Raw genomic sequence first — 10897 nt, forward strand, 5'->3', positions numbered from 1 at the left:
CCAGGCTGTGTAAGGGCTATTTGACCAAGAAGGAGAGTGATGGAGTGCTGCATCAGATGACGGCCTCCACAATCACCCGACCTCAACCCAAATGAGATGGTTTGGAATGGGTTGGATCACACAGTTAAGGACAAGCTGCCAACAAGTGCTCAGCATATGTGGGAACTCCTTCAAGACTGTTGGAAAGCATTCCAGGTGAAGTTGGTTGAGAGAATGCCAAGAGTGTGCAAAGCTGTCATCAAGGCAAAGGGTTGCTAATTTGAAGAATCTGAAATATAAAATATATATGTTTACACTTTTTTGGTTACTACATGATTCCATGTGTTATTTCATAGTTTTGATGTCTTAAGTATTATTTTACAATGTAGAAAATAGTAAAAATAAAGAAAAGCCCTTGAATGAGTAGGTGCATCCAAACCTTTGACTGGTACTGTATATAATGTGTCTTCAGTATGAAATGTCTTCAGTATGAAACCAGGACTGTGAGTTTCTCTTTTTCATCTTCTAACAAAGCCTCTATTATACAAAACCTCAAGTCCTACTGATTAATGATGCACATGTAGTACACGTTGATTGGCGGCATATAAGATGCTTGCAAGTGAGAGCTTGTTTTGATTATGCGTTGTGTGTTTTTGATAACAATTACAGACCTCTACATGCTTTGTAAGTAGGAAAACCTTCAAAATCGGCAGTGTATCCAATACTTGTTCTCCCCACTGTATATCAATTGAGCAGTAAAGATGCTCCTAATTCAAAGCTAAAGCCACCATATACAATAACAGTAGCCTAGATGAGATTCAGGATACCAATCAATCAATCAATCAATCAATCAAGTTTATTTTATATAGCCCTTCGTACATCAGCTAATATCTCGAAGTGCTGTACAGAAACCCAGCCTAAAACCCCAAACAGCAAGCAATGCAGGTGTAGAAGCACGGTGGCTAGGAAAAACTCCCTAGAAAGGCCAAAACCTAGGAAGAAACCTAGAGAGGAACCAGGCTATGAGGGGTGGCCAGTCCTCTTCTGGCTGTGCCGGGTGGAGATTATAACAGAACATGGCCAAGATGTTCAAAATGTTCATAAATGACAAGCATGGTCAAATAATAATCAGGAATAAATGTCAGTTGGCTTTTCATAGCCGATAATTAAGAGTTGAAAACAGCAGGTCTGGGACAGGTAGGGGTTCCATAACCGCAGGCAGAACAGTTGAAACTGGGACAGCAGCAAGGCCAGGTGGACTGGGGACAGCAAGGAGTCATCATGCCCGATCACAGGTCAATCACAGGTCAATTTTCGATTGTAGTCTACCGTAATAATACAAGTACTCATAAGAGTCTCTCCATTATCTCTTTACCAGCCCAGATTACACAGTGATTTAATTTCCTATTTTGTCACTCACCTTGAGACCTGGGGCTCACCTGTGAGGTAATTGGCTTCACTGGTGTGTAATTACTCTCTCTCTTGCATGCATTCTCTGTCAGCCCGATAGGGCTGTATATTAGTAGATTTGAAAGGCTACAGCGATTTCTGGAGCAGTAGATGAATTCAGGTGAATCTTTTGTTTTAAATGGATCTGTATTCCCATAGTACTGAGAGAAACACCAAGGAGCAAAGGGTGGTTTGTGAAGCAAATCGAATCTTGATAGTAAAAGATACAGTACGGTTGGTATGGGAACCACATTTCAGAGGCCATACTGAGAAGGAAAAAATAATAGGAAGAATGCTGGTAATTATACAGTAGATTTTCAAGAGGGAGCCTGCTGAATCAGTGAAGTTGCCTAAGTAGCTATGATTTGTCCTTTAAGGTCGTCATAAAATGATTACCAGTGAGAGGAGGGCCATTAGGTTCCTCTTGCTAATCTGGTATCCTCAGAGTCAGTGAAAACATCTTCTGAAGTCACAGCACCCTGGGTGTAGTGCTGTGGCACTTAGTGGCTGACAGTGTCAATGTAATAACAGGGCCTACTTTAGGTCATTATTGATGTATGAAACTGTAATTAACAGAGTATAGCAATAATGGTTTGTTTAGCGGTAAAGAGTGCAAAGTGATGCAAATAATGGGTCAGCCAGGGAGAAGGGAAACAAGGTACACAATTCATTTTCACATTTTAATACTTGACTGTACATTACAAACACAGCCCTGTTCAGTGAAAAGTGGTGCAACATACACAATATTGAAATAATATATTATTGGGGTTTGTCATTCCAAGTTGCAAACAATATGTATGCCAGTAATTTCTTTTGACACAGAGACACTTCTGCTCAGACTATTCCATGCCAGGGCAGATATTGACAAAAAAAGCCCTCAAACAAACATGATCAGAAATGCACATTGGGCCATTGGACATATCACTGACAATACATGTATGTAATGGCATCTTCTGAGATATTTGGCACAGTTGTGATCATATTCCCCATGACAGCACTGTATTATAAAAATGTGTTGACTGTTACAATCACAAAACAGGAATAGTTTTAGTTGTTTCATATGCCTGATGTTAAAATACGTTTTTCACATTAGAATGAGCAGGCAGTTTGCAGCAACAACATAAGTACAAATGGCAAAACTCAAAAGTGCATGATTAAAAACAGTAGTCCTTCAATTGTCATTCTGTAAAGAAACAAGTGGTCATCACTACCAAAAGGGTATCCACAAGTTATTGATGTATGCTATTAAAGGTGAAAACACATTAACACAGCTTTTAACATTTTGTACAAAAGTATTGAAACTTTGCAAGACTGAACAGTACAGTAGCAAAATAAACAGCCAAGATAGAGTAAAAATAAGAGCACGTTTAGGATCTGTTGTTCCTCTACATATTATCCCATACAGTATATCCTTTGCATTTTACCAGCCTTCGCATTGGGGAATAATTTCCATATCATTAATCAATCATTTAGACTGGATCAATTAATGAAGTTCTATAACATGTGCTTTAAAAGCAAATGACCAAGTGAAGTAATTTCACAGTTCTTTTCTGTTTGGAAGCATGGACTAATAGGCATCACTGAAATAAATACAAAACGAGAACATACCAACGTGCTTTTTTGCTGAGCAAGGATAGTAGGCCTACAGTATTTTACTTCCAACCTTCTTTTGGGTTATTCTAGACACCGGCAGGTGTTTTTTCTGCTGGGTCCTTCATCTTCAATGACAACTGGCGATTAGAAGAAAACACAAAATTGTGAGGATTCACTCAGATTGTCAGTCAAACTAAGATGGTGGATTTCATACAACGCCCTCTATATCTCTACTCATGGAAAAGTTCATTTATACATGCTGTCTCCAGTCAAGCCACAGGAAAATATTAACATTTTCCAATGAAAGAGCCCAACTCTGTATTTTTGAACACACACACCCTATTTTCAAAAGTGTTTATTTAATTTATTGTAATGATTATTTAAAAACGTCCTTTGTTGACAATAGTCTCTCACCTCGTTTACCTCTCCCAATCTGTCCGGGTTTAGGTGCTATTTTAGTCAGTGCAGCACAATAGAAGTTGCTGGTATCCTGCAGGCACACGTGATGGAGACCTTTCCCACGTCGCCATCAACACCATAATATTTCTCGTTGAAAGGCAATACTCCCGACATGTCTTCACAGTACAAGGTTAGTCAATAATCGATACTGAAAGACGCCGGTGAAAAAGCAGATATCATAACACACTGAAAATGATATCGTCTAATATCGCTAACATTAAAAATTATTTATTCAAAGTTTTCTGTCCTCTTTACGAATAAACGGGCCATGTATCAATGGAATACAGTACATTTACATAATAAAATGATACCGTTGTAAAATATTAGGCTAAATCTGATAAGGAGTGCGATGCAAAACAATCCCGAGAACTGGTAGAAAATACACGTCGCCGACGGAGGTACACTTTTCCTTCTCCATCCACCAGTCTCACCACGACACGCTCCTTATGTTACATGTTTTGTACCTTCATGGTTCAATGAGAATCCCCTTATAGTCAACCCATTATGAATGAATAATTAAATATCATTGTATACCGCCTCATCTCATTTCTATAAGAGATAACTGATTCAGTCACTTTGTAGGCTAACTTGGGGGACATACTTGATACTTTTCTTACATTATAAAATGTTTCTATCTTGCACATGTTTTCTTTCTGTACTTTCACTGCTCATATCAAATTCGATGGCTTATGCAAAACATAACATTTCACTGTTGAAAACATGTATGAAAGGCAGAAGTCACTCTGTCCTGGCAGCAATACATATTTTCATAACTGTGTGGATAGTTAGTATACAGATGTAAATGTATACTCCAACTTTGAAAAATAAGTTGAGGATTTGTTTTGTGTTTTTCTTTCTTTATTCAAAATGGCTTTGATGTGCTTTGGAGAAACATTGAGGTGAAGACATTCAACTTCTGAGTTGATTCTACAACTCTCTATGGAAAAAGGACATCTTTTCCTCAACTGATAGAACTCAAATCAACATATGCATAATTACAACACAGCATTACAAGTAAGGTTGATCTTTCAATGAAATGTTAAAGCTACAAGTACCACTTTAAATGATACACAGTCATTTTCCTGTCACACAAAAAAAGACAAACAAATACACAATCCTTTTTTCAGTAACATTAGATTAGTCCAGTTACAATCGCCATGGCATTGTCCATTAGCTGTTATAAAGCGGTACTACCCTCTCTATCGGTGCCCTGCAGATAGGGCACTTCTTTGGCTCTGGAAGAGCCTGGTAGCACTGGTCACAGGCACAGACATGCCCACACTCCAGGAACACACAGGAACGCTCCCGGCTCAGACACACCGTACAGGCACTAGGGGAAACACTGGTCTCCTCTACATTCAGCTCCCTCATCCTCTTCCTCTGATGCTCCTTGAACTCCTCCAGGACGTTCTTCTCCTTTCTCCTCTGTCTGTGGTAAACCCACTGCTTCCACAGGATGAAGAGGAGCGTCGTAGAAGCTACCACACCAAACACCGCGGTCAGGACCCTCCAGACTCTGACGCTGCTCTGCTGCTTCTCCACCAGGGAGTCATAGTCCAGTCGGCTGAGGAAGTACCTCAGGCCCTGCTTGGGAGGCTGGAGCTTCACCAGGTTGTTGTCCAGCACCAGCTCCCCGACCCCGGTCACACTCTCCCCCAGACGCAGCATCTCCTCCGTCTCGTGGATACCTATAATAATAATAGTAATAACAACAACAACAACATATGCCATTTAGCTTTTATCCAAAGTGACTTAAAGACTTACATGCATGAATGCATTTTACTATGGGTGGTCCCAGCAGCAATGTAACCCACAACGCTGGCTTTGCAAGTGCCATGCTCTACTAAAGCAGTGTTGACCTTAGCCCTGGGCTTAACTGAGCAACACAGGACCACACAAAAGGACCATACCTTTAGGGCGCTCCCCGCTGATGAAGTGGCCAATGACATTGGTCAGGGACTGGACCGTGGGGTGAAAGTTCTCGTAAGTGGTCTCCAGGTCTAGCTCCGAGGAGTCCAGGGGACGGATGACCCGGATGGTGGCGGCCATGGCCATGTCGTGGGATGCCAGGTCAAAGGGCACCGTGTTGGTGCGCTGGTGGATGACCTTTTCACTCTCGTTCCTGACAGGTACAAAATATTAGAGATATCTAGAGAGATGTGTATCCACAAAAATATGCGGTGTAGAGCATAACATTATTTTCATACATTTTGTTTGTGTTTACAAATTATTTTATGTTTATTTATTAATTCAAGGTAACACAAGAGGAACAAAAGTTAACTGTTGGGCCATCGTTAGTGTGTGTGTCTTCACACGCAAACCATACATCCACACAAACTGAGCCTCCTAACAGCCATCAGTAAGAGAGCGTGCAAGAATACATCATAGCACTTCAATGTACAGTCGTGGCCAAAAGTTTTGAGAATGACACAAATTAATTTTCACAAAGTCTGCTGCCTCAGTTTGTATGATGGCAATTTGCATATACCCCAGAATGTTATGAAGAGTGATCAGATTAATTGCAAAGTCCCTCTTTGCCATGCAAATTAACTGAATCCCCAAAAAACATTTCCACTGCATTTCAGCCCTGCCACAAAAAGACCAGCTGACATCATGTCAGTGATTATCTCGTTAACACAGGTGTGAGTGTTGACGAGGACAAGGCTGGAGATCACTCTGTCATGCTGATTGAGTTCGAATAACAGACTGGAAGCTTCAAAAGGAGGGTGGTGCTTGGAATCATTGTTCTTCCTCTGTCAAACATGGTTACCTGCAAGGAAACACGTGCCGTCATCATTGCTTTGCACAAAAAGGGCTTCACAGGCAAGGATATTGCTGCCAGTAAGATTGCACCTAAATCAACCATTTATCGGATCATCAAGAACTTCAAGGAGAGCGGTTCAATTGTTGTGAAGAAGGCTTCAGGGCGCCCACGAAAGTCCAGCAAGCGCCAGGACCATCTCCTAAAGTTGATTCAGCTGCGGCATCGGGGCACCACCAGTACAGAGCTTGCTCAGGAATGGCAGCAGGCAGGTGTGAGTGCATCTGCACGCACAGTGAGGCGAAGACTTTTGGAGGATGGCTTGGTGTCAAGAAGGGCAGCAAAGAAGCCACTTCTCTCCAGGAAAAACATCAGGGACAGACTGATATTCTGCAAAAGGTACAGGGATTGGACTGCTGAGGACTGGGGTAAAGTCATTTTCTCCGATGAATCCCCTTTCCGGAAAAAAGCTTGTCCGGAGAAGACAAGGTGAGCGCTACCATCAGTCCTGTGTCATGCCAACAGTAAAGCATCCTGAGACCATTCATGTGTGGGGTTGCTCCTCAGCCAAGGGAGTGGGCTCACTCACAATTTTGCCTAAGAACACAGCCATGAATAAAGAATGGTACCAACACATCCTCCGAGAGCAACTTCTCCCAACCATCCAGGAACAGTTTGGTGACGAACAATGCCTTTTCCAGCATGATGGAGCACCTTGCCATAAGGCAAGGATAACTAAGTGGCTCGGGGAACAAAACATCGATATTTTGGGTCCATGGCCAGGAAACTCCCCAGACCTTAATCCCATTGACAACTTGTGGTCAATCCTCAAGAGGCGGGTGGACAAACAAAAACCCACAAATTCTGACAAACTCCAAGCATTGATTATGCAAGAATGGGCTTCCAGCAGTCAGGATGTGGCCCAGACGTTAATTGACAGCATGCCAGGGCAGATTGCAGAGGTCTTGAAAAAGAAGGGTCAACACTGCAAAGACTCTTTGCATCAACTTCATGTAATTGTCAATAAAAGCCTTTGACACTTATGAAATGCGTGTAATTATACTTCAGTATTCCATAGTAACATCTGACAAAAATATCTAAAGACACTGAAGCAACAAACTTTGTGGAAATTAATATTTGTGTCATTCTCAAAACTTTTGGCCACAACTGTACTTTAGCACCTACCAGAGATGAGTGGTGCGATTCCACACCATCTTCTTCTCCTTTAGAGTTAACCTCTCGATGACCCCTTTGCAGTTGTCCACAAACTGGCTGTTCAGGGTTTCTTTAACAGATCTCACAACACCTTCGATCACAGCGTACGGAACACATTTTCCTGGTGCTGCTGTCAGGATGTTCTTCAGATCCTGATCAATAGACACTCTCTTGGCTCCCTGTAAAACATAAAGCATATTGAAGAACAATCAAAAACTTCCAATGATCATTATGATGAAGTGAAATCCTTTCCTGGTAAAACGCAAATGACAGTATATCTGAACTATTGATAATATCACATTGGATTTCTAGGTGCAGTGCTACTGTATGCTCTGGTAAGTTGCAAACAAAACAATTTAAAGAGATTCTCTGACACTTTTGTATACTTTTTAGCCAGGAGTTCATTAAGTAGTGCTCACAAGCCAAAAGTGGTCCCCCAAAATTGCGTACTACGTCACATATGTGCTCACCGTCTCTCGCTCTGCCGTGTGTGTATCTTGCTAGCTGTCACTGAAATGGCGAGGAGCTAAAGCTCATTGGCTGGAACTCGAATTGATAAGGGGCTGGCCCACGTGGGGGAAAATGGCGCTGCGCAGCTTCCAGTAAACTGTCGCTTTCAAACTAGGGATTTCGTGGCTACTTGAGGTAACACAGTAATTCTGCTCATAGATTATGTATGTACTGTACGAACTACACATTGACAAATACAGCCCAAAGTGAGAGGTATAAATACTTACGTCGCCAACGTTCCGGACCATGTCTTTAAACTCCCCTCAAGATGTGTAATTTGTCAATGATTAGCCTAACCACAATCCTACCAGATTTAAAGAGATAAGAAAGATAGATGAGACAAGCCTATAATGTGATTACCTTTAATCTTGCTACTGTTGTTGTCCTCCTCCTGTACACAGAGTAGAAGACTGCAGTCAGTGCTGAGCTGGTGGTTAATAGTAGGACTTGGGCTGTGGAGGGTTTCCCACTAGAATCCATCTTTTCAGAGAACACAAGGGCAGGTGTAACCCCACCTGCATTGGGAGTCAGATGACATTCTATAAAGCTATGGTCATGTGTTAGTTGGACCTTGATGGAATATGTGAATGCCATGTAATTACACTACAGAATTATACTTGGCCAGTTGGTTTGTCAGCCTAATAGTCCATATTTACAGAGACTTGACTGACTGCCACCTAGCTGGGTGATTCTTATGAACCATGTTTGTAGCACATTGAGATACAAAAACCATGATGCATCTGCAAAAATCAACTATCGTTCTGAGGACTAAGATGTGTACTTTTTGGCTAAGTGTCTTATTTTAAATACATTTTCTCCTGAATTGTGTACATTTTCACCCCAAATTCTCATTATCGAAATGCGTCCGGATTAAACTCTGGTAATTTTATAAGATTTTACTTTAGAAAAGCTTGCTTATTTGAATAAAACACCAAATATGTTGCTGCAGTTTATCCATAAATCATAAAAATGGTATACTAGTTGAAGTTTACATTAAACTACAATATGTATTACATACAAACACAGTGTCTGTTGGCATGTGTCTCATTTCCGTAACACTTTTTAAAATTCCTTTAAAAACAAAGTTTTATTCACCCATGATGCATCATCTAGATGAGTAGTATAAATTAAGTACATTTATTTGCTTCAGAATTAGGTTCTTAGTCTCAAACAGCCCCTTTACCCCCCTTGGCCTTCTCACTAACAAAACAGCTAAAAAGCTCAGAAATTTGAGTCCAATATAATTTCATTATCATTTTATAATTTCATTAGAAATATTTTTATTTTCAGTGTTATGTTTAACTCACACCTTTTCATTAGGGGAGCAATGTAAAAAATGTATTAGACATTGATTTCATTATTACTTTTTTGGACTTTTGTGGTAATAGGAATTTTGTGGAAATTGTCAAGTTTTGAGGGAGCGTGCAATTGGCATGCTGACTGCAGGAATGTCTACCAGAGCTGTTGCCAGAGAATTGACTGTTCAGTTCTCTACCATAAGCCGCCTGCAACATCATTTAAGATAATTTGTCAGTACGTCCAACCGGCCTCCCGACTGCCCCACCGTATATGTGTATGGCGTCGTATGGGCGAGCAGTTTGCTGATTTTAACGTGGTGAACAGGGTGCCCCATGGTGGCAGTGGGGTTATGGTATGGGCAAGCATAAGCTAAGGACAACGAACACAATTGCATTTTATCGATGGCAAGTTGAATGCACAGAGATACCGTGACCAGATCCTAAGGCCCATTGTCATGCCATTCATCCGCCGCCATCACCTCATGTTTCAGCATGATAATGCACAGCCTCATGTCTCAAGGATCTGTACACAATTCCTGGAAGTTGAAAATGTCCCATTTCTTCTGGCCTGCATACTCACCAAACATGTCACCCATTGAGCATGTTTGGGATGCTCTGGATCAACATGTACGACAGCTTGTTCCATTTCCTGCCAATATCCAGCAACTTCGCACAGCCATTGATGAGGAGTGGGACAACATTCCTCAGGCCACAATCAACAGCCTGATCAACTCTATGTGAAGATGTGTCGTGCAGCATGATACAAATAAATGGTGGTCACACCAGATACTGACTGGTTTTCTGATTCACGCCCTACTTTTTTGTTTTGTAGGCAGATGCCATACCATGCTATTTTTGTTCAGTATAGATAAGTACAGATACCTAATCTCAGTGATCAAAGAGGACATTTCGTTAAAAATGAAACTCATTTTTGGGTCAAATTTCGTGAGAATGACCCAGCTAATTATTACTGTAGCTAACGTAATCGAGGACTCCAATTTTGATCCAGCAAAAAATCTATTTGGGTTGACTGACCTTCTGGAGGCGAGTGACCATTTCAAATGCTTAGCTAATGACAACAACGCAGTCGCCAAAATACAAAACATATTAAAACATTTGGCATCATACAGAATATATTGACTGAACATGAAAACCTGTCAGTAGCTAGCAAGATTGTTGACATTGCGCTAGCTAAGGGGCTCTGTAATTTAGCCCTTCACTGGTGTAGATAGTTTGTAAACACACAGATCTCTCACCCAGCAAATTACGTTTATATTTTAAAAACGATCGACTTCGTTCCAAGATTAGATAAATACAGCCACAAGTAGCTAGCACTCACCCTCCACTTTCTCACAGTAAACACTATTTCCGGGTTCCTTTTCTCACTTCAAAATAAAAGTTATTTCAATGTGGTCATTTGACCAGCAGGTGACAGTGTTCAATCATTTATCAAGTGAAAAGCTTCTACTTCTGTGGGTTTTATGGGAGACTACAACCCAAAAAGGTCTATTACTGCTACCAACTGGACGGGGTTGAAAAACCAAGGTAGGGAAACTAACTTAATCCACCCAAAATAAATCAATTTTAAAAAACACATTGATGAAACTAAAATCCCAAAACTCCCACTTCTTCC

General features: G+C 41.0%; 1 protein-coding gene across 2 annotated transcripts; it reads right to left on the reverse strand.

The window, feature by feature from the left end:
• Window positions 1-4328: 4328 nt before the first annotated feature.
• mul1b (mitochondrial E3 ubiquitin protein ligase 1b) lies at window positions 4329-10638 on the reverse strand. Of its 2 annotated transcripts, none has more exons than XM_039007594.1 (5): window positions 10604-10638; window positions 8327-8481; window positions 7427-7635; window positions 5391-5602; window positions 4329-5168 (listed from the first exon to the last, which is right to left on the reverse strand). In XM_039007594.1, exons 2-5 carry the CDS (start codon window positions 8444-8446, stop codon window positions 4651-4653), a joined length of 1059 nt encoding a protein of 352 aa, XP_038863522.1. In that variant the 5' UTR covers window positions 8447-8481; window positions 10604-10638; the 3' UTR covers window positions 4329-4650. The 2 variants fall into 2 exon arrangements, with proteins under 2 accessions (XP_038863522.1, XP_038863523.1); XM_039007595.1 differs by lacking the exon at window positions 10604-10638 and adding an exon at window positions 10521-10593.
• Window positions 10639-10897: the final 259 nt, after the last annotated feature.

This window comes from Salvelinus namaycush, chromosome 14 (genome assembly GCF_016432855.1).
Source record: "Salvelinus namaycush isolate Seneca chromosome 14, SaNama_1.0, whole genome shotgun sequence".
Classification (NCBI taxonomy): domain Eukaryota; kingdom Metazoa; phylum Chordata; class Actinopteri; order Salmoniformes; family Salmonidae; genus Salvelinus; species Salvelinus namaycush.

Coding starts and splice junctions, on each gene's coding strand:
- mul1b (XM_039007594.1), bottom strand. CDS start 8,446: ATGGATTCTAGTGGGAAACCCTCCACAGCCCAAGTCCTACTATTAACC. Junction 7,636..8,326: donor CAACAGTAGCAAGATTAAAG/GTAATCACATTA, acceptor TATGTTTTACAG/GGAGCCAAGAGAGTGTCTAT. Junction 5,169..5,390: donor CAGCGGGGAGCGCCCTAAAG/GTATGGTCCTTT, acceptor TTATTATTATAG/GTATCCACGAGACGGAGGAG.